Source organism: Galdieria sulphuraria (assembly GCF_000341285.1).
Source record: "Galdieria sulphuraria unplaced genomic scaffold scaf_15, whole genome shotgun sequence".
NCBI classification, from domain to species: Eukaryota; Rhodophyta; class Bangiophyceae; order Galdieriales; family Galdieriaceae; genus Galdieria; species Galdieria sulphuraria.
The window spans coordinates 112,463-130,133 of record NW_005178460.1 but is presented as its reverse complement, the minus strand read 5'-3'; the positions used below and the strand labels follow the sequence as shown (position 1 = coordinate 130,133).

General features: G+C 38.6%; 13 protein-coding genes across 13 annotated transcripts in view; 8 read left to right on the top strand and 5 right to left on the bottom strand.

The window, feature by feature from the left end:
- The first annotated feature begins 3 nt into the window (after nt 1-3).
- Nucleotides 4-818, top strand: Gasu_21960 (NADH dehydrogenase (ubiquinone) Fe-S protein 7). The gene has a single exon (XM_005706987.1). It carries the CDS (start codon nt 164-166, stop codon nt 782-784), a length of 621 nt encoding a protein of 206 aa, XP_005707044.1. The 5' UTR covers nt 4-163; the 3' UTR covers nt 785-818.
- Nucleotides 819-833: 15 nt separating this feature from the next.
- Nucleotides 834-2,537, top strand: Gasu_21950 (uncharacterized protein). The gene has a single exon (XM_005706986.1). The coding sequence runs from the start codon at nt 885-887 to the stop codon at nt 2,439-2,441; it is 1,557 nt and encodes a 518-aa protein (XP_005707043.1). The 5' UTR covers nt 834-884; the 3' UTR covers nt 2,442-2,537.
- Nucleotides 2,538-2,553: 16 nt separating this feature from the next.
- Gasu_21940 (uncharacterized protein) lies at nt 2,554-4,258 on the top strand. Its single transcript, XM_005706985.1, has 8 exons — nt 2,554-2,684; nt 2,746-2,832; nt 2,902-3,006; nt 3,057-3,152; nt 3,211-3,340; nt 3,404-3,508; nt 3,563-4,036; nt 4,100-4,258. The coding sequence occupies exons 1-8, from the start codon at nt 2,584-2,586 to the stop codon at nt 4,202-4,204; spliced, it is 1,203 nt and encodes a 400-aa protein (XP_005707042.1). The 5' UTR covers nt 2,554-2,583; the 3' UTR covers nt 4,205-4,258.
- A 454-nt stretch (nt 4,259-4,712) lies between these two features.
- Nucleotides 4,713-6,373, bottom strand: Gasu_21930 (chorismate synthase). The gene is made up of 2 exons (XM_005706984.1): nt 5,118-6,373; nt 4,713-5,067 (listed from the first exon to the last, which is right to left on the bottom strand). The coding sequence occupies exons 1-2, from the start codon at nt 6,324-6,326 to the stop codon at nt 4,894-4,896; spliced, it is 1,383 nt and encodes a 460-aa protein (XP_005707041.1). The 5' UTR covers nt 6,327-6,373; the 3' UTR covers nt 4,713-4,893.
- Nucleotides 6,374-6,733: 360 nt separating this feature from the next.
- Nucleotides 6,734-8,258, top strand: Gasu_21920 (cytidylate kinase). Its single transcript, XM_005706983.1, has 3 exons — nt 6,734-7,302; nt 7,352-7,530; nt 7,596-8,258. Exons 1-3 carry the CDS (start codon nt 6,873-6,875, stop codon nt 8,148-8,150), a joined length of 1,164 nt encoding a protein of 387 aa, XP_005707040.1. The 5' UTR covers nt 6,734-6,872; the 3' UTR covers nt 8,151-8,258.
- A 4-nt stretch (nt 8,259-8,262) lies between these two features.
- Gasu_21910 (AAA-type ATPase) lies at nt 8,263-9,743 on the bottom strand. Its single transcript, XM_005706982.1, has 3 exons — nt 9,435-9,743; nt 9,331-9,372; nt 8,263-9,283 (listed from the first exon to the last, which is right to left on the bottom strand). Exons 1-3 carry the CDS (start codon nt 9,693-9,695, stop codon nt 8,306-8,308), a joined length of 1,281 nt encoding a protein of 426 aa, XP_005707039.1. The 5' UTR covers nt 9,696-9,743; the 3' UTR covers nt 8,263-8,305.
- Nucleotides 9,744-9,750: 7 nt separating this feature from the next.
- On the bottom strand, nt 9,751-10,963 carry Gasu_21900 (uncharacterized protein). Its single transcript, XM_005706981.1, has 4 exons — nt 10,610-10,963; nt 10,179-10,553; nt 9,995-10,129; nt 9,751-9,943 (listed from the first exon to the last, which is right to left on the bottom strand). The coding sequence occupies exons 1-4, from the start codon at nt 10,960-10,962 to the stop codon at nt 9,793-9,795; spliced, it is 1,014 nt and encodes a 337-aa protein (XP_005707038.1). The 5' UTR covers nt 10,963; the 3' UTR covers nt 9,751-9,792.
- A 9-nt stretch (nt 10,964-10,972) lies between these two features.
- Nucleotides 10,973-12,433, bottom strand: Gasu_21890 (mannose-1-phosphate guanylyltransferase). Its single transcript, XM_005706980.1, has 3 exons — nt 11,816-12,433; nt 11,468-11,766; nt 10,973-11,409 (listed from the first exon to the last, which is right to left on the bottom strand). The coding sequence occupies exons 1-3, from the start codon at nt 12,387-12,389 to the stop codon at nt 10,996-10,998; spliced, it is 1,287 nt and encodes a 428-aa protein (XP_005707037.1). The 5' UTR covers nt 12,390-12,433; the 3' UTR covers nt 10,973-10,995.
- Nucleotides 12,434-12,463: 30 nt separating this feature from the next.
- Nucleotides 12,464-14,338, top strand: Gasu_21880 (tyrosine aminotransferase). Its single transcript, XM_005706979.1, has 3 exons — nt 12,464-12,758; nt 12,817-14,258; nt 14,306-14,338. Exons 1-3 carry the CDS (start codon nt 12,489-12,491, stop codon nt 14,307-14,309), a joined length of 1,716 nt encoding a protein of 571 aa, XP_005707036.1. The 5' UTR covers nt 12,464-12,488; the 3' UTR covers nt 14,310-14,338.
- A 1-nt stretch (nt 14,339) lies between these two features.
- On the bottom strand, nt 14,340-15,193 carry Gasu_21870 (uncharacterized protein). The gene is made up of 5 exons (XM_005706978.1): nt 15,142-15,193; nt 14,956-15,082; nt 14,797-14,904; nt 14,674-14,740; nt 14,340-14,612 (listed from the first exon to the last, which is right to left on the bottom strand). Exons 1-5 carry the CDS (start codon nt 15,173-15,175, stop codon nt 14,475-14,477), a joined length of 474 nt encoding a protein of 157 aa, XP_005707035.1. The 5' UTR covers nt 15,176-15,193; the 3' UTR covers nt 14,340-14,474.
- Nucleotides 15,194-15,203: 10 nt separating this feature from the next.
- Nucleotides 15,204-16,188, top strand: Gasu_21860 (hydroxyacylglutathione hydrolase). The gene is made up of 4 exons (XM_005706977.1): nt 15,204-15,423; nt 15,472-15,589; nt 15,637-15,927; nt 15,975-16,188. The coding sequence occupies exons 1-4, from the start codon at nt 15,224-15,226 to the stop codon at nt 16,164-16,166; spliced, it is 801 nt and encodes a 266-aa protein (XP_005707034.1). The 5' UTR covers nt 15,204-15,223; the 3' UTR covers nt 16,167-16,188.
- A 5-nt stretch (nt 16,189-16,193) lies between these two features.
- Gasu_21850 (derlin-like protein) lies at nt 16,194-17,009 on the top strand. The gene has a single exon (XM_005706976.1). It carries the CDS (start codon nt 16,202-16,204, stop codon nt 16,976-16,978), a length of 777 nt encoding a protein of 258 aa, XP_005707033.1. The 5' UTR covers nt 16,194-16,201; the 3' UTR covers nt 16,979-17,009.
- A 4-nt stretch (nt 17,010-17,013) lies between these two features.
- Gasu_21840 (Sel1 domain protein repeat-containing protein) overlaps nt 17,014-17,671 on the top strand; it is a 2,005-nt gene continuing 1,347 nt past the window's right edge. The window contains exon 1 of the mRNA XM_005706975.1: nt 17,014-17,652. Within this exon, the coding sequence (XP_005707032.1) occupies nt 17,039-17,652 (614 nt within the window). The 5' untranslated portion in view covers nt 17,014-17,038. The remainder of the gene's footprint in view (nt 17,653-17,671) is intronic.

The following is a 17,671-nucleotide window of genomic DNA, read 5'->3' as shown; positions in this document are numbered from 1 at the left end:
TTGGCGCCATTTCAGACGAACTGACTTTTTTTTTCTATAGACAAAGAAAATGACAACCGAGTATAAATAGTGTTTCAATTTTCCATTTGGAATTGGGTGAAAAACTTTCATCAGTCGAATTCAGTCGCTGTTACAAGTGTTGTATTAGAGACTCGTATAACATATGAAAAGCACTGCAGTATTCCAAAAATTGAGTCGTTATGTTCGTCTCTCAACAGTAGGAAAGCAAACAACAACAACGACTGACAGTTTGAGAAGAGGGTTTGCCTCCCTGTCTCCAAGTGACTCTCCTGTACCTTTATCCAAACCTGAAGGGTCTTTAGAATACGTAGTTTCCAAGTTAGATGACCTCTGTAATTGGGCTAGAAGCAATTCTTTGTGGCCAATGACTTTTGGTTTGGCTTGTTGTGCTGTAGAGATGATGCACGCTGCTGCTCCAAGATACGACTTGGACCGCATGGGTATAGTTTTTCGTCCGTCACCAAGACAAAGCGACGTTATGATAGTAGCTGGAACACTTACCAACAAAATGGCACCAGCCTTGCGTAAAGTATATGACCAAATGCCAGAACCTCGTTGGGTAGTTTCCATGGGTAGTTGTGCCAATGGTGGTGGTTATTATCATTATTCTTATTCAGTAGTTCGTGGTTGTGACCGCATTGTACCTGTAGATATTTATGTACCTGGTTGTCCCCCAACTGCAGAAGCATTGGTATATGGGTTGTTGCAGTTGCAGAAGAAAATCAAGAGACAGAATACTCTCTTAGCATGGATGAAAAAGTAAAGTCAATAAAGCTGAGGTTGCATGTTTGAAGATAATTTCAAGTTTATATTGTTTTCTGCCGGTTTCCTGAAAAGAGTACAGAGCAACATCATCCTTTCATATGTTATTCCCAACACTTGGGGTTAATTTCGACATTCGGGAGTTGGTGTCAGAACACGAGGACACAACTATTGAAAAGAGAGAGAGAGAGAGAAAGTGTGTTTGGAAATTATTTCATGTGATTGATATTTTTGTTTCTTTACGAAAACGCATACTTTTTGGAAAGAGCCATATTTGTAGAGATATTTTCGTCATGTTCCCTGGACAACCTTATGAAACGAGAAGAGCTGGTCTTAACCAACAGCAGTTTGAAGTTTCTGAAAAACGATTGAGTAGAGGAAGGGGGTTGATAGAAACGAGCTATTCTAGCAACAGTGAAACAGCTGATATGGCAATGGACACGATGACCCCAGAAGAGGCCTCCCAACATGTAACTATATGGAACCGCATAGAATGCAGAAAAGTCGCTGGTAATGCAGCACCTTTGAGAAGAAATTTAGAACGATATTTAGCGAAACATCCCGAATGTGAAGTATATACTGGTCAAGACAAGAATTTGAGTGGTGGCATAGCTATTGGTTCAGTTGACCCTAAGACAGGCTCCACCATAGTAGCTGGTAACGAGCATGTTCCCATGTGGAATAAGATAGAGGAACGCAAGATAACAGGAAATGCAGCACCCTTACGAAAGAATGTGGAAGCTTATTTAGCTAAACATCCAGAGTGTGAAGTGTATGTGGGTCAAGATAGAGACAGTTCTATGGTAGGATCGGAAACCAAGAAGGGAAGATTAGTCAATAAGAGAGAGTCACCTTCGCTGGATATTTCATCTCGTTCTCGTGATGGAACTGTTTTAGAACCAAGTCAAACTACACAGGATAGTTTTGTGACCAATGAAGGTTTAGATGGACCCTGTGTTTTGAGAGAAGAACAAGTGTCTGAAAGGGATTCGCTGTCACATGAGAATATTTCCATGTCATTGGATAGTAACTCTGGAGTATTGTTGGACCAAGGAAACATAGTATTGGATACAGGAACAGATCAAGTTCATCCCATGGAAGGGACTGCACAATCACCAGCTTGGAATGAACATCATAATAACAACAATATGTTATGGCAGTCTTCGAATGTGATGAATAATTATAGTTCTTCTTGGAATCGATCCTTGTTGGCATCCAATAATTTATATGGATATTCCCCTAATAATCCTCCCATATTACCTCCTATTCATGGAAGAGCAGTGCCTATTCCTGGTAGAGACTCATTGGGAAATAATAATTACAGTGTTTATGGTGTAGAAGATGCTTCATGGTCTTCTACTTTATTTGTTGGGAGTTATGGAGCAGGTTCAGGATTAACTCCTCTGACAGGGTCCTTGGATATGGAATTGTATCCAGAGAATATGTCTCCAAGTATTTTTTTATTATCCGGACAAAGTCCAGCTAATGCTACTCCTTCCAATTTACGTTATTTTCCATGGAAGAATATTGGAGGAGGAAATAGTTCCCATTTTAACAACTATTCTACTTCGACCTTATTTCCCAATAATAATAATAATAGTAATAATAATAATAATAGTAATACTCGAGCGTTTATGGGAATGCCTCAAGGACAGTAAATAGATACATAACTCTCTCTATATATATATATATACATATATATCATACATGATTTTTGTGGGACAAAAGTCCATCATAAAATGGTTGTGACTCATCTTTCATATGAGATATTGGAAAAGAATAGAATGAAATCATCTTTTCATGGCCTTTTTATCTTGTACTTGGCTTGGTACAGAAAGAGCTTTTGTTTTCCATAAAGTTGGGAAAGGATATAAAAAGAACAACTATAGTATTAGAAAAAGGTAACCATATTAGAATATATATATGTATATATATATATATTGGAAAAAAACTTTATAATAGTTCTAGTGCAGTCCTGAAGACTAGTTGTTGTGTCCAGTTTTCTGATCATCAAAAGGAATATACTGCAGCTTTGGTTATTCCAACGGGGTATAGTGAATATATTAATGGACTCAATAAAATCCTTAAATGAATATATGTGTATGTGTGTTTTGATAGGACTGGAGCTAGAATAGGAGGCTATGCAGGTGATGGATTGCCTACTGCTCGAGCCTTTGCTTCTGTGGTTGATCGACTGATTGCTCATCCAAATGTATTGAATGGGTAAAGAAATGCTATTTTCACTTTTCAACTCAATTATATTGGAACGCTAGTGCTCTTATGTATTGGCCTATGGACAACGTTCTTTATGTAGAAGGATTTGGGATGGACCAGTTTTTTAGTGGAAAGTGGGGTCTTCGTCCAGTCAGGTATAAATAGTCTGCAAATTATTCTTTCTTAGTTACTCTTCTATTCTTGGAATGATAGATGGAATCGGGTAGGTTTGGTATTGGACAGTGGAATCGAAGAAGAGTTGCTGTATCGTCATCTTCAGTGTGCAGATGCTGCTCGAGCCACATTGGGAATTGCCGTGACTGATTATGCTTTGACTGAAAAGGTAAATAAGCATGTTGTGTTGATTAGATTGTCTTTCAGGGTTATCCTAATCAAAGAATCATAGGCGTTGCATGTTGAGACTTTTATAACGGACGATGGGACAAGTAGTGGTAGAATTGAAGGGTTAGAACTATTGGTTCGAGCTAGCCGAAAGTTGATAGAAGAAAGAGTATCTTGATCATTGACTGACTTTTAGTTGCAACCTAAATAGAGATACGCATAGAATTGTGATGCCATAGCGTTGGTAACTCGGTTTCCAGATGATGATGATGAGTTGCTGCATTCTTATCGACATGGCTATGGAGTGGATATTGTGGGTGGAGCAGAAGCTCTCATTTCTCGACATGTTGCTCAAGAATGTCAAGTTCCATGTGCACATGCACCTGCATTATCTCCATTACCATTGGATAAGACGATTCATCCCAAGTCTGCTGCTGAGGAATTGGGATATACTTTTTTGACAAGTGTTTTAGTGGGACTTTCTAGAGCTCCTCATTATATAACAAGTCGTCAAGACTCACATGCTGAAGATATTTGGGTGGATTCTTTGGATGCGGTAGTATTACCATTTGGAGTTCACCAAAATACTTGTGCAGTTGAGCAATTGTATCATTCACGTACGGCCTTGTTTTATGTAGAAGAAAATAGTACCGAAAAGAAAGATATTCCAATCCCATCAGATAATCGTTTGATAAAGGTAAGATACAGAACTATTGTGGATTGTAGTATTTCATTTCATTGATGCATAATGAATAATTAGACCAGCAACTATTTGGAAGCTTTAGGTTTCATAGCGGCACATAAAGCAGGAGTATTATGGGACGCTATGAGACCACAAATCAGCTCCATTCGACGATGTCCATAAATAGGATAAATAGGATGAATCCTATCAGGCAGCAAAGGTACATTTCCCAGCAATAATAATACCAACAATAATACCAAATATACCTAAAGCACTAGCAAATATTTCTACAATCAAAATTTTGACAAACAATTGGGGATCTTGAGCATCAGCCAAAGCACAAGAACTTCCAGTGATTCCAACACAGAGACTAGAGAATACTGTAAAACCAAGTCCAGTCCAATCATTCCCTTCTTTCTTACCCACAAGCCAAATTAGATAACCCTACTGTAAGACCTGCTGCAAATAAACCATAACCAGTAAAGGCACTGGGCGACGTCACATCTGCAAGTTTCGATTGCATAATAATAGCCATAATCACTCCATAAATGGCAACAGCTTCACAAAATATGACGCTATTTTCCTTTACTCATAGAAAACATTGCAATGTTCCTAGTCTCTTACCTTATCAAGTTTTTGGATTGGATTCTCGGTTGTTTGACAGCTGCACCAACCAAACTACTACCTGTAATAAATATACCCCAAGCAGCACCGAGAACGGAGAGACCAACAGCCAGTGCAGTGCCTAAACTGGCAAAGAAATAAGGAGATATATTTCCAAAGTAGTCGCTCCAGTAGGAATAACAACTTGGAAGGAAAAAGAAAAACCAACAATTGTAATAGTATGAAGCGTCGTTATTATTCATTCCACTTTATAATTGCTTTCCAAGAGAATGAAATGTAATCGACTCTTTTCTAAAAGGAAGAAAACTTTGGGCTCTTTGTTGCATAAGTTGATCAACCATAACCAAAGCCACCATGGCTTCTACCATAGGAACTGCTCTAGGAAGTACACAAGGATCGTGTCGACCTTTCCCTCTCAGTTCCTAATTGAACGTTAAAAGTGAACTTTGTAACTTATCCAAAGGATACCAACCACTTCTTCTCCACTTCTACTCACTGTTTTTTGAATTTTGCCAATTGTACTCGTCGGTTTGAAAGCAACTCTCAAAATAATATTTTCTCCATTAGATATACCACCTTGAATACCACCTGAACGATTCGTTCGTGTACGGGTACGGCCATCCGAATCTATATAAAACTCATCGTTATGTTCAGAACCTGTCATATACGTCCCACTAAAACCCGAACCAATCTCAAAACCTTTGGAAGCAGGAAGTGACATACAAGCCTTTGCTAATTCCGCTTCCAACTTATCAAATACTGGAGAACCTAAACCTGCAGGAACATTTCTTACGATACACTCTACAACACCTCCTAAAGAATCTCCACTACGCCTTACTTTATCTATCAACTCGATCATTTCTTGTGCTACTCGTTCATCGGGACAACGAACCATATTCTTCTCAATCTGGTCCAAAGTAACTTGATTGGGATCCAAATGTTGAGCAGAAATATCTTTCACTCTTTGAACATAACCCAGAATTTCCATTTTGCAATAAGTAGCCAAAATTTTCTTAGCTACTGCACCTGCTGCAACTCTACCAATAGTTTCTCTGGCAGAAGACCTTCCACCACCAGCTACAGCTCTAATTCCATATTTGGCATCATAAGTGGCATCTGCATGAGATGGACGATATTTAACTGCAACGGTGTCATAATCTTGAGGTCTTTGATCTTGATTGCGAACAAGTATTGCTATAGGAGTACCAATCGTCTGGCCATCCACGACACCGGATAAGATTTCGGCTTCATCTTGTTCTTTTCTAGGCGTAACGATTCTACTTTGACCGGGCCTTCTTCTATCCAGTTCCTTTTGGATATCATCTACTGTGAGTGGCAACTGTGGAGGACAACCATCGATTGTCACACCAACACCTGCTCCATGTGATTCGCCCCAAGTACTGATTCGAAAACAACGTCCAAAACTATTTCCATTCCCCATATACAACCTTGTATGAAGTAGCTTGCGATAAGAGCTGCGTAGACAATATTTACTTTTGTTGACTCTGTCCCATCGTCTCGTGATGAAAACTGTGGAACCACATAAAGAGTTGGTATAACTACTAACATAACTGAGAGGAAGAGATATCCAAAAGGTAGGTATTCTATTTAAGGAGTTCATCGTATACTGGTTGGAACCATTTAAGGTTTGCATATGATGATGGTGAGACCGTCTTTTCATTTCATGAAAAATATGCAAAGCAAATCTTCAAATTGGATTTCTTGACAGAGAGAATGTTTGTTGTTCTTTTTGGGATTGTTTGATTGTGTTATATTCCATAAGAATGGAAAGCATATCAAGTTGCTATAAATAGAACATGTTCACTGATATTTGGGCCAATCGTTTTTAGGTGATACAGAGGATAGTATCCATTGTTTAGGAACTCTAAAAGAATAGATATCTTTCCGAAGAGACTCTTTAAAAAAAGATGAATACTTACAGTTGAATAATATAAAAGAAAACCAATCAAGATTTGGACCAACACAGTCTCTTAAGTATGAAATGAAATGTCCAATCAAACAAGGGGAACATGTTGTCAGCTGAAAGGAAACAAATAAGAGAAATTCATAGTCAAGTAAAAGTAAGACCTTTGAGCTTATTTCTATTTCACAAAAGAGGATTGTGCTTTATTAATACGTTGTAGTCCAATCATAATAATGGTTTGAGAAACAATCCTTGAAAAAAAAATGAAGATGAGCGCCAAAAGCATTTTCATATTATTCATTGATGGCGGAAGATGACATGCTTGGTTTCTTACTCCTTACACAAGCAGCTGCATCGAAACAAGCAACTATTACCAAAGACTTGAAACAAAAAGATTGTGAAATAGTATATCAAGAATGGGTTTCGTTGGATCGTGAACGTGCTAAACGGTTTCTCCAGTTGTACTCCAAACCGAATGAACAAGCTACCAATGAAGCAGAAGAAGAAGAAAAAATAGGAAAGCTAACTGAAAACTCATGTATGGCTTTCATTGTAAAGAAAAAACAACTTTTGGAAACTTTCAAAGAATTGTTTGACGGTCAAACCTCTATGGATAAAGGAGACTTGGAAGCCAGTTCTTTCTCGACGAAATATGGTTTTCCTTTCGAATTGTTATATTATTCTACGGATAAGAGTATCGCAAAGGAATGCATAGAGTTTTTCTTTCCGAACCGTGAGTATTGACTTTGTGTTGTGCTTTTTGTTTTCTGAGCAAGGTCCAGTTGATATTCACAATATGTTGGAAAACAATCCTAGAAAGTATTTGGAATCCGCAGTGGTACCCATTCTTACTGCAGGTTTAACTCAACTTTGTAAATTGGAGCAAAAACCGGAAAATCCTTGTGAGTGGTTGGGACATTATCTTATCCAACATGATCCTACCTTGTCTCCAAAGAAAAAGGCAAGTAGCCTTTCTTTGTTCTTTCCGTTCATACTTGGAGAGATTAAACCCGATATATTGCATAGGTATATTTTATATTGGGTGGTCCTGGAAGTGGAAAAGGTACACAATGTGAAAAACTTGTTGAAGAATTTCATCTATGTCATCTATCAGCTGGGGATCTTTTGCGCAAAGAAATGCAAACTGGTTCTTCCAACGGACAGATGATTGATCGAATGATCAGAAATGGTGAAATTGTACCTGGTCATATTACTATTGAGCTATTAAAAAATGCAATGGAAGAACAAACCCAAACTCCCGGCTTTTTGATCGATGGTTTTCCTAGGAAATTAGATCAAGCTGGAGCATTTGAAAAATGGGTGGGTGACTTTGAGTTTATTTTGTTTTTGGATTGTCCACAAGAGGAAATGGAACAAAGATTGATGAAACGAGGACAAATGAGTGGTCGAAGTGATGACAATTTGGATAGTATTCGCAAACGTTTTACTACTTTTGTAGAAACGACTATGCCGGTTGTTGAGTATTATCGTTCTCGAGAGAAACTTGTGCAAGTGGATGCTTCCAGAAGTGTAGAAGAAGTGTATAAAGATGTTCGTTCCTATTTTATAGAGTCGACATGAATTGGGTTGTGAATGACGTTTGAATCGTATTGACATAGTTTCATGATATGCCATTCTTTGGTATGTGCTGTTGTTGTCAACAAAGAATAAACACACAGATTGCCTTCAAAGATAATTAAGTTCTCTCACAAAAGATTGTACATATATCGTTCCATTCAATTGAATATCATGTACTTGCTAACATAAGAAAATTTTGCATATCCTTTGACTACTTTGTCAATGGCTTGTAAAAAGTCTTTTTCTGTGACTGTCTTTCTTCTCGCCCGTATAGCAAACATACCAGCTTCTGTGCAAATACTTCGTATATCGGCACCGGTCGTATTGGGACATAATCGAGCCAACAGTTCAAAACGAATGCCGCGTTCACAATTCATACTCTTTGCATGTATACGAAAGATATGCGTTCTTCCTTCCAAATCAGGTAAACCAAACTCTATTTTGCGGTCCAATCTACCAGGCCTTAACAAAGCTGGGTCCAGTGTGTCAGGACGATTGGTTGCCATCAAAACCTTGATATTTCCACGTGCATCAAAACCATCCAATTGATTGACAATTTCCAACATCGTACGTTGAACTTCATTATCTCCTCCAGCACCATCATCAAAGCGAGCACCTCCAATCGCATCGATTTCATCAAAAAATATAATACAAGCCTTTTTGGAACGTGCCATTTGAAATAATTCTCTCACCATTCGAGCTCCTTCACCGACATATTTTTGTACCAGTTCGGAACCAATCACTCGTATGAAACAAGCATCGGTACGATTAGCAACTGCTCGTGCTAACAAAGTTTTCCCAGTACCAGGTGGTCCATACAATAATACTCCCTTGGGAGGGTCAATACCAAGAGCAATAAATTTTTCTGGATTCAACAGTGGCAACTCAACAACTTCTCGAATTTTCTCAATCTGTTCTTTCGAACCTCCCACGTCGTTGTATGTAACATCGGGTTTTTCTTCTACCGTCATCATAGTCACAGAAGGGTCAATTTTGGGTGGTAAAGGGATCTGTATTTGATATTTGTTTCTATCTACTCCCACTCGCATGCCCTCTTCGATGTCCGTTGGAGCAACTTTTTCTCCAAGACCGACTACAAACTTGGCAATTTGTTTCACGTTGATCATATATTTGGCCTAGTACAACGATTACAACTTTTCAACAATCAGAATGGAAACCTTACGTCTTCCGTATTTGGATTGATTATCTTGGTACATCTAGCTACCTAATGAAGACAAAAGAGGATGAATACCGATATGAAAGGCTTACATAGACAAGTGAACATACTTGTAGGGGTTGTTCTTCTTGCATAGTTTGTCGGTCGGCAACCAAGTCCCACTGACTTGGAGGTGCCAAACCGGTATCGCTTTCTTTTATTCCACATATTTGGTTGATATGTGTGAGTTTGTCTTTAACTTCTTGTTCCAACTTTCTTATATTCAGGGCGTAAGGTCCCAAACCATAGGATTTCATCAAAGCAATATCTTTCTCGTCCAACGCACTGCTGCCATGGTTTGGTTTTTCGGTTTCTTTGTTTTGTGCAGTCATGATATCTGGCAAATAGAACAATAAAAGAAATCCCGCAATCAACACACACCAACAATAATCACAAAACAATTTTATTTACAAATGAAATGGCTTCTCTTCACATATACATTTCAGGAGGTGGTGGTTCATCTACATCATTATCCGGCATCTCTTGACGATGTCTCCACCCAGCTAGGGTTGAATAAGTTTCATCGGGAGGAAATCGAGGACCAAACTCATCAAATCGTGCTCCAGGAGGAACAGCTCCTCTATAACTTTCCTATTGAGTTGAGAATACAATCAAACCATAACATACTAACCTTGGCAACATATTATTTCCAGGTCCTGGCCGTTGGTCTCGTCTCTGAAACATGGAATGACGAGGTCCCATCAAGGAACCATTATCTGGAGCTGCAAAAGAACCATCCAAAGGTCCACTAGGAAACGTACGTTCCCTAAAAAATAATGATAAGCTACTATCAACAAAATAGGTTGCAAACTTACAATCGAGGCAACCCTCCAGGATATAAATCTCCTTGGCCAAGAACCGGAATGGAATCTCTATCCTCATCTATATAGGCACTTGGATAATATCGACTACCTACAGGAGGAACAACACGCAATGGGTCTCTAGACGGTAGTGAGAACTGACGACTATCTTGTGACTGCTGGTTGGTTGACTGTCCAATGTGAGTTTCGCTGGTTTTAGCTTCATAACCTTCTTTAGCACTATCAGGAACAAGTGCATAAATAATTTGTGTTCGTAACACAGCAATCATATCGGTCACATTCTTCAGTATTTGACTCCACTTCAAGTTCCTCAGAGGAACGACCAGTTTACCACCTTCCAAAACTGTGTCCTTGAAATATTTCTCCAACCTACAAAAACACTTTAGACTCAATATACAGGACCCTTCAAATATTATCAAACTTACTTGAGCTCACAATAAAACACTCTGTCCACATCACTGGCTACAGCGTTGACTACCACATACTTATCCAGAGGCACCATTCGGACTTCAAAGGTCATACAACTCTTATAGTGTCGATAACTTCCTCCATACTTGTTTTCCTCAAAACAGTTTGGTATTTTTGCGTTTTCAACAGAGAGTGACCAGTTATCTACATTCTCGGGTGGTTCTTCTTCTGAGGGACGAAAGCCGTGAGTTAATAAAATACCGTGTACAACCAAAGCCAACGTTTTATGTGGGTCATTATAAGGATATTCTGTTGCCTTTTCTAGAAACTGAAATACAGTAACTAGGACTTCTTCCGTGGTTATCGTCATAGATACAACATCATCATACCAACATGTAAATCATTAAAGAATAATTTGTTGATGACAACTTTCGTTGAGTGCTTTGTGTGGCAATACTGTACAGTTGCGAACAACAATTTCTGCTTCAGTGACGACTCCAGCTCCAAATATAGTAGGATTATCCGGCGTTCCTTGTACTCGAGTCCAGGCACCCACAACTGAACCCCAACCAATAATACTATGACTGATAAATGCATGTTCTTTGACACTCACGTCTTCCAATATAATACAATTCATCAACCTCGCACCAGCAGCTATCTCTACTCCAGCAGCGATGGTCACATTGGGTCCAATCTTGGCACTACTTTCTACTTTTGCTGAAGGATGAATGTAGACTGCTCCCACAATATTCAGTCTCGTCTCCTGTAACCCAACTGTTGGCTTCTGATTCCGCATAAATAGCAGTCCATCCATTCGCTAACAAACAAAAAAAACAATATCTATCATCCTTACAAGTTTGATAACGACGACTTACCGCTCTCAAGGAAGTCGTAGAAGTGGTCAACAATTCCGGTTTATGTTCTTTATAATATGCCAAATACAACTCGGAGCAATGCAATGCAGCTTTGGGTTCTTTAACTTGTGCCCAAAATCCTTCCATTTCGTATACAAATATTTTGCCTTTACCTGCCAACGGCATAATCACTTCTTGTTCCAATCGAATGATATCGTTTTCTCTATCCATATAGTAACTGACTCTGTTGGGACTTTGTGAGCCTTTAGTACGTATCTGACCGATGTAATCCAATATCCAAGGAGATATCACATAGACACCTTGTCCGGTGTTATCAGGTTGTAAACCCTTTTCCATCACAATACTTACCGCAGTTGATGAGTTCAGATACTATGGATGAAGGTTTCTCCGCATAGTGCAATAATTCGAAAGTATTCGGATCCTTCACCATACAACCGTATTTTCTAGCTTCTTCTGGTTCCACAACCTTTCCAAGAATCGTACATTCCTGACTTTTTTGTATATGAAATCGCAGGAGATTGATGAGAGGGAATGAACAACCCACATCGCAGTGTAAAACGAAAACTGCCTTGGGGTTTCCAGAAAGAATAGCGTTGCCATAACGACTAAGACCTCCAGCTGTTCCCAAAGACTTGGCCTCTCTTAAATAACGCATAGGAATACCAAACCTTTCACTGACAGACTCCAAAAAACTTGTAAATAAAGACTCTTCATAGAATCCCAACAAAATCACTTCCATAATTCCAGGTACACGAGCACAAGCTTCGATATGATGTTCTATCATAGGCTTACCTCCCAGTGGAAACAGTGGTTTGGGGAGATCAAGTGATAGTGGACGAAATCGAGTACCTTTAGAAGCACCTCCAACTAAGATAACTGCTTTGGTTTTAGGCAAGTCTAAAAGATTGTGTGCTTCCGCCATCCAAATTAAAATGATAAATAACTAAAGAATGGCGCCAAGAAAAGCATTTTTCTATGGGATAATAAATAGGAAAAAGAAAGATTGGCTATTTGTTGGGTGATGTTGTTTTTCATAGGTGGTGCGGATATTTCTTCTCACTTGGGTAGCTTTTGGTCAGAAAAAGCCAAAATCAAGTATCATGGTCGTATTAAGCGGAAACGATATTGGCGTACATTTACGAAAGGAACGTGCTGGGCTTCTATGGAACAAGGACCAGATAATGAGACAGCTTGGAAACAAGGTCGTGAATCCTGGAAAATTCCAAAAGAAGAAGACGATAAAAAAGACGGCGAAGAAGCAGAAGATATGAATAGAGTCTTGAAAGAATTGGTAAGAATCACTTGTCGTTATTGTTGGATGTGAAAGAGTTTATTTATGACTGACGTAGAGTCAGCGCTTTGATTGGCCCAAAGAGCAGCGTCCTTCGTCCAAAAGACAAGTTTCAGTGGATCCCATTTTATTTAATGAGCCAAGCTTTTTAAGAAGTCATGCTTATGAAGACTTTATCAAGGAAAGTGAGCAAGCTAGGAAACGTAACCACGTGAATTCGATGGATACCGAGTCCTTTATGCGACTTTTTGAAAACGCAAGGAAAGGATGGCTATCTTGTCCACAATGTAAAGGGTTGGCGCCACCTGAAGAAATAGAAAAATGGGGCTGGTGTTCTTATTGTCACGCGGAAATAGATTTGAAAAGAAGTCCCGCAGAAATTCTTTATCCACAAGACGACGAGAAAAAGACTGACAAACAGAAGAAGAATGAAACTATTCAATACGTTTCCAAGCGTGTTGTACAGAGGGAATGGAAAATTTCTTGTTCGAAGCGTGCCATGGAAACGGTCAATCCTATTCGACAACTTGTACAAGGAATGGCGGTCAAACCTAATCCAGACAAAAAATTGATTGCTCTATCCATCGGAGATCCCACAGCGTTTGGAAATTTAAAAGTGCCTCGAGAAGCCATGAAAGCTCTTTCAAAAGTACTTGCCGAGAACTCAGCTCATGGATACGCAAACTCTTTGGGAAATGAACATGCAAGGTCTGCTATTGCAAGCAAATATTCTTATAAATATCATTCCATTACTAAGGATGAAGTTATTCTAACTTGTGGTACTTCGGGTGCTTTGGAGATGGTATTCAATGCTCTATGCAATCCTGGAGACAATGTCTTGATTCCTCGACCAGGATTTCCCTTATTTAAGACCTTATTGGATAATTTAGGAGTTGAAGTACGTTATTATGATTTGGATCCTCATCAACGTTGGCAAATCAGATTGGAAAAACTACCTCAATTGGTCGATAATCGTACTGCAGCTCTAGTTGTGAATAATCCTAGTAATCCTTGTGGAAGCGTATTTTCATATTCTCATATGATGGCCATTGTGGAAATGGCACAGCGTCTTTGTATTCCTATTGTAGCTGATGAAGTCTATTCAGATATGACATTTTCAGGTAGCCAGTTCTTTTCTTTTGCTTCTTTAAGTGAATATGTACCTATTTTATCGGTGGGTAGTGTAAGTAAAATGTTTGTTGCTCCTGGTTGGCGTTTAGGATGGATTGTCATACACGATCGTCAAAAATTATTAGAAAAGGGAAACATCATTCAAGGCTTGAGACAGTTGAGTATGAGAATGTTGGTACCTAGTTCACCTTTTCAAATGATTTTGCCAACATTGTTTTCGGATTCTTGCAAGTCGGACTTTGTAGCCCTTGTGGAAACATTGGAAGAACATGCCAAGTTTACTGTGGATTCTTTATCCAAGATAAGAGGTTTATCTTGTACTAGTGCACCTCAAGGAAGTATGTATTGTATGGTTCAACTGGATTCCCAGTCTATGGGGTTTCAAGATGATATGGAATGGGCTATCCAATTATTAGCTGAAGAGTCAGTTTTGGTATTACCTGGACAATGTTTTCAAGCACCTCATTTCTTCAGAGTCGTTTATTGTGCACCCAAAGCTGTGTTAAATGAAGCGTTTTCAAGAATACATCGTTTCTGTGAACGTCATCAAAACCAACTGAAAGAAGAAGGAAGAAAATAGACAAGTTAAGCAAACTCGGAAGGTGGTGGTGGAATATATTCCGGTTGTTCTTCCAAAGTAGAATAAAATAAAGTTGTCATACGATCGGGACAAAAATTTGGATATCGAAGTGATAATAAACTAATGAATACACAACTCCAACCCTTTTGGAACACACAATCCAACTCTATTTAGTGCACAAGAATGATCTGAAAACAGTCTTACCAAAGCAAACACTAGACAACCTACGACAAAGGAAAGTGAACTCGCTGTCCACTGCAGTATACCAAGTCTAGTAGCAATGTCCATCAAGTGAGCCAAAATATAAGTCAAGGAAAAGTTACTCACAGTATCATAATCAAACCTCTTCCCAACCAACTATATAAGACATCCCACTGAAAAGCAGCAAAAGGAAAAGGAAACAACTCCAATAAAAACCAAAAGCAACCAAAGATACTAAACCTAATTCAATATTCCAAAAAGAAAGAGAAAAAGTAGAGAACCAACATAATATAAATAGCAATACATGTTTCTCGGAAACTTGTCCACTGCAATAAACTGGCAACTCCAGAAATACAACTGGTGAAAGACAAACAAGTACCCCAAACATTAAAAAAAGACCAAGGAAATCGCACTAGTACAACCACAAACTTTGAACTCTTTTATGAGAAAGATTTCGGTTCTTTTACTTACACATAAGCACATAGTTTTGAATAGTCCATTTCATTCTCTTTGGGTCGTCAAAATTTCATAAGAAAAAACTTAAGCATTTCTAATGTCCAACGAGGCCTTGTCTCCTATCGCACGTGTTGTTACTATTCCTGTTTTATCCGATAACTATGCCTATTTATTGATAGATACTACTAAGAATGTAGCAGCGGCTATAGATCCTGCAGAACCTGAAAAAGTATTAGAAGTGGCAACCAAGGAAAGGGTAAAGCTTACCCACGTGTTAACTACTCATAAGCACTGGGAGTAAGTTGTAGAAATATTTCGCTTCTTGTCCATAACGGTTATTTCTAGTCACGCTGCAGGAAATAAGAAAATGGCAGAGTTGGTTTTTGGTATTACTATTGTTGGTGGTGAGTTGGATGAGGTGGATGGTGCAACGTTGTCAGTGAAAGATGGACAAATTATTCACGTAAGTGTATGTTCTTAAAGTTACAAATGAAACTGAAAGACATCAAGGTGGGTAATATTTGTATCAAAGCACTCCATACTCCCTGTCACACCAAAGGCCATATTTGTTATTATGTTACTACGACAGATAGTTCACCACCTCAAGTATTTACAGGAGATACACTGTTTATTGCAGGTTGTGGAAAGTTCTTTGAAGGAACAGCAAAAGATATGTTTCATTCACTGTTGCAAGTATTGAGAGTGTTGCCTTTGGATACTCGGGTTTGGTGTGGTCACGAATATACTGTAAAGAATTTACAGTTTGCAAAGACAGTAGAAACCAACAACTCCTTTATTCAGGTATGATTTGTCAACAAAGTGGGCACAATAGTAATATATGATGATAGACAAAGTTGGCTTGGGCAGAACAAAGGAGGAGTCTTCATGAACCTACAGTTCCATCTACTCTAAGTGAAGAAGTTCAGTATAATCCTTTTATGCGAGTCACAGAAAAGAAACTTCAAGAGTCCTTGAGAATGTTGGATTCAGATCCTGTGGATATTTTGGCTTATCTTCGTAAACAAAAAGATAACTTTTGAATGCATTACTTTATTCTTCATCATTATTGACTTTCATGTCCCAACCCAACTCTATTCGCACGTTGGACCAAACTTCCCTATCTTCTTGGTTTCAAAGCTTACCTATTATTACCAGAACCTGGTTATTAGGGTCCTTTACTATCACTTTGTTAGTTGGCTTAGGCTTGTTGAGAGTGAAGAGTGTCATTCTTCTATGGCCAAGCGTATGGAAAGGCTTGGAGTTGTGGAGACTTTGTTTTTCTGTATTGTACTTGGGAGGGCTTGGATTGGGCTTTTTATTCCAACTTTTATTTATTCTTCAGTATTCCAAGTCGGTAGAAGAAGAAGTCTTCTTTCATGACCCAGCAGACTATTTATTTATGCTGCTTTTTTGTACTGGAATATTATGGATATGGGATATTTTAGCTTTTCCATTATTCTTTTTTGGACCCAGTTTATTATCGGCTGTGATTTATATGTGGTCCAAATATCACGCCAACCAGTTGGTTTCTATATGGGGTTTGGTACAAGTGCCTGGGAAATATATTCCGTTTGTATATCTGTTGATGGATTTGTTGACCAGTGGAAGTTTGAATATGCGTGCTGTTGCGGGAATAGTTGCTGGACACTGTTGGTATTTTGTAGATAAGATATATCCAACTTTACCTGGCAATCAAGGTCACAAATTGATTGCTACTCCCTTATTTCTACGTCAATGGTTACCAAGAAGAAGAACAACTTTAAGTGGACCTATTCCTCCTACCACAAGATCCACTTTCACTAGACAGCAACAACATCATCAATGGGGTCCAGGAAGAGTACTTGGAGAATAATCATCATAATAATAAAATGGAATATTGTTCCATTTCCGTCGTCATTCATCATTAGATATTATGGCAAGTCATCATTATGAATGGTCACAAACCATTCATACTATCACTATTATGGTCCAAGTTCCGTATACTACTTCAACTCGCGATATTTCTGTATTCATAGACAAGTCACAAGTTGAAATAAGTGTTGGTGGAAAAGTTGTATTTGGTCAACACTTGTTAGATAGTGTGACCAGTCAAGAAGATTGGATTCCTTGGCAACTGGAAGAAACAGCAAAAGGAAAGTTTCTCATAGTCGAATTGGAAAAATTGAAAGACTACTGGTGGAACCAATTAGAGTATTCAAGTGATATTGTTGATATGTCTTTGCAAGAGACTATCACAAACACTCCAGTAAAGCAACAAGAAACAGTCGTTGAAGATGTGACTGATGAAGAGAAGATGGAAATATTTTTACAAAACATTCAATCCAGAAAGGAGAATAAAGTGGATATAGGGGGACAAGAGGAGGATGTGTTGGGCATACCCGTAACTCCTGAGAATGTACAACAAGTAGTGGAAACTTATCGTCGTGGAGTTGAAGAAAAGGAAAGTGGAATAGCAGCCTTTCATTTGGGACGATTGTATCATTTTGGTATTTGTTTGGATACGAATTATCGAGAAGCTTTGCAATGGTATCAAAGAGCTTTAGAG

What these genes read in the sequence shown, in the direction of transcription:
- Gasu_21960 (XM_005706987.1), top strand. Translation starts at nt 164, where the DNA reads ATGAAAAGCACTGCAGTATTCCAAAAATTGAGTCGTTATGTTCGTCTC.
- Gasu_21950 (XM_005706986.1), top strand. Translation starts at nt 885, where the DNA reads ATGTTATTCCCAACACTTGGGGTTAATTTCGACATTCGGGAGTTGGTG.
- Gasu_21940 (XM_005706985.1), top strand. Translation starts at nt 2,584, where the DNA reads ATGGCCTTTTTATCTTGTACTTGGCTTGGTACAGAAAGAGCTTTTGTT. An exon ending in GCTTTGGTTATTCCAACGGG is followed by an intron (nt 2,833 to 2,901) that starts GTATAGTGAATA and finishes GTGTTTTGATAG; the next exon opens with GACTGGAGCTAGAATAGGAG. An exon ending in GAAAGTTGATAGAAGAAAGA is followed by an intron (nt 3,509 to 3,562) that starts GTATCTTGATCA and finishes AGATACGCATAG; the next exon opens with AATTGTGATGCCATAGCGTT.
- Gasu_21930 (XM_005706984.1), bottom strand. Translation starts at nt 6,326, where the DNA reads ATGAAAAGACGGTCTCACCATCATCATATGCAAACCTTAAATGGTTCC. An exon ending in GTAGAAGTGGAGAAGAAGTG is followed by an intron (nt 5,068 to 5,117) that starts GTTGGTATCCTT and finishes ACGTTCAATTAG; the next exon opens with GAACTGAGAGGGAAAGGTCG.
- Gasu_21920 (XM_005706983.1), top strand. Translation starts at nt 6,873, where the DNA reads ATGGCGGAAGATGACATGCTTGGTTTCTTACTCCTTACACAAGCAGCT. An exon ending in AGAGTTTTTCTTTCCGAACC is followed by an intron (nt 7,303 to 7,351) that starts GTGAGTATTGAC and finishes AGCAAGGTCCAG; the next exon opens with TTGATATTCACAATATGTTG. An exon ending in CCTTGTCTCCAAAGAAAAAG is followed by an intron (nt 7,531 to 7,595) that starts GCAAGTAGCCTT and finishes TATATTGCATAG; the next exon opens with GTATATTTTATATTGGGTGG.
- Gasu_21910 (XM_005706982.1), bottom strand. Translation starts at nt 9,695, where the DNA reads ATGACTGCACAAAACAAAGAAACCGAAAAACCAAACCATGGCAGCAGT. An exon ending in AAGAAGAACAACCCCTACAA is followed by an intron (nt 9,373 to 9,434) that starts GTATGTTCACTT and finishes TGTCTTCATTAG; the next exon opens with GTAGCTAGATGTACCAAGAT. An exon ending in TCAATCCAAATACGGAAGAC is followed by an intron (nt 9,284 to 9,330) that starts GTAAGGTTTCCA and finishes TCGTTGTACTAG; the next exon opens with GCCAAATATATGATCAACGT.
- Gasu_21900 (XM_005706981.1), bottom strand. Translation starts at nt 10,962, where the DNA reads ATGACGATAACCACGGAAGAAGTCCTAGTTACTGTATTTCAGTTTCTA. An exon ending in GTGTTTTATTGTGAGCTCAA is followed by an intron (nt 10,554 to 10,609) that starts GTAAGTTTGATA and finishes GTGTTTTTGTAG; the next exon opens with GTTGGAGAAATATTTCAAGG. An exon ending in GGAAATAATATGTTGCCAAG is followed by an intron (nt 9,944 to 9,994) that starts GTTAGTATGTTA and finishes GGAAAGTTATAG; the next exon opens with AGGAGCTGTTCCTCCTGGAG.
- Gasu_21890 (XM_005706980.1), bottom strand. Translation starts at nt 12,389, where the DNA reads ATGGCGGAAGCACACAATCTTTTAGACTTGCCTAAAACCAAAGCAGTT. An exon ending in ATCTGAACTCATCAACTGCG is followed by an intron (nt 11,767 to 11,815) that starts GTAAGTATTGTG and finishes ACACCGGACAAG; the next exon opens with GTGTCTATGTGATATCTCCT. An exon ending in CTACGACTTCCTTGAGAGCG is followed by an intron (nt 11,410 to 11,467) that starts GTAAGTCGTCGT and finishes TTTGTTTGTTAG; the next exon opens with CGAATGGATGGACTGCTATT.
- Gasu_21880 (XM_005706979.1), top strand. Translation starts at nt 12,489, where the DNA reads ATGTTGTTTTTCATAGGTGGTGCGGATATTTCTTCTCACTTGGGTAGC. An exon ending in ATAGAGTCTTGAAAGAATTG is followed by an intron (nt 12,759 to 12,816) that starts GTAAGAATCACT and finishes TGACTGACGTAG; the next exon opens with AGTCAGCGCTTTGATTGGCC.
- Gasu_21870 (XM_005706978.1), bottom strand. Translation starts at nt 15,175, where the DNA reads ATGAAATGGACTATTCAAAACTATGTGCTTATGT. An exon ending in AGAGGTTTGATTATGATACT is followed by an intron (nt 14,741 to 14,796) that starts GTGAGTAACTTT and finishes CATTGCTACTAG; the next exon opens with ACTTGGTATACTGCAGTGGA. An exon ending in GTTGTCTAGTGTTTGCTTTG is followed by an intron (nt 14,613 to 14,673) that starts GTAAGACTGTTT and finishes GTGTTCCAAAAG; the next exon opens with GGTTGGAGTTGTGTATTCAT.
- Gasu_21860 (XM_005706977.1), top strand. Translation starts at nt 15,224, where the DNA reads ATGTCCAACGAGGCCTTGTCTCCTATCGCACGTGTTGTTACTATTCCT. An exon ending in AAGATGGACAAATTATTCAC is followed by an intron (nt 15,590 to 15,636) that starts GTAAGTGTATGT and finishes AAAGACATCAAG; the next exon opens with GTGGGTAATATTTGTATCAA. An exon ending in CCAACAACTCCTTTATTCAG is followed by an intron (nt 15,928 to 15,974) that starts GTATGATTTGTC and finishes ATATGATGATAG; the next exon opens with ACAAAGTTGGCTTGGGCAGA.
- Gasu_21850 (XM_005706976.1), top strand. Translation starts at nt 16,202, where the DNA reads ATGTCCCAACCCAACTCTATTCGCACGTTGGACCAAACTTCCCTATCT.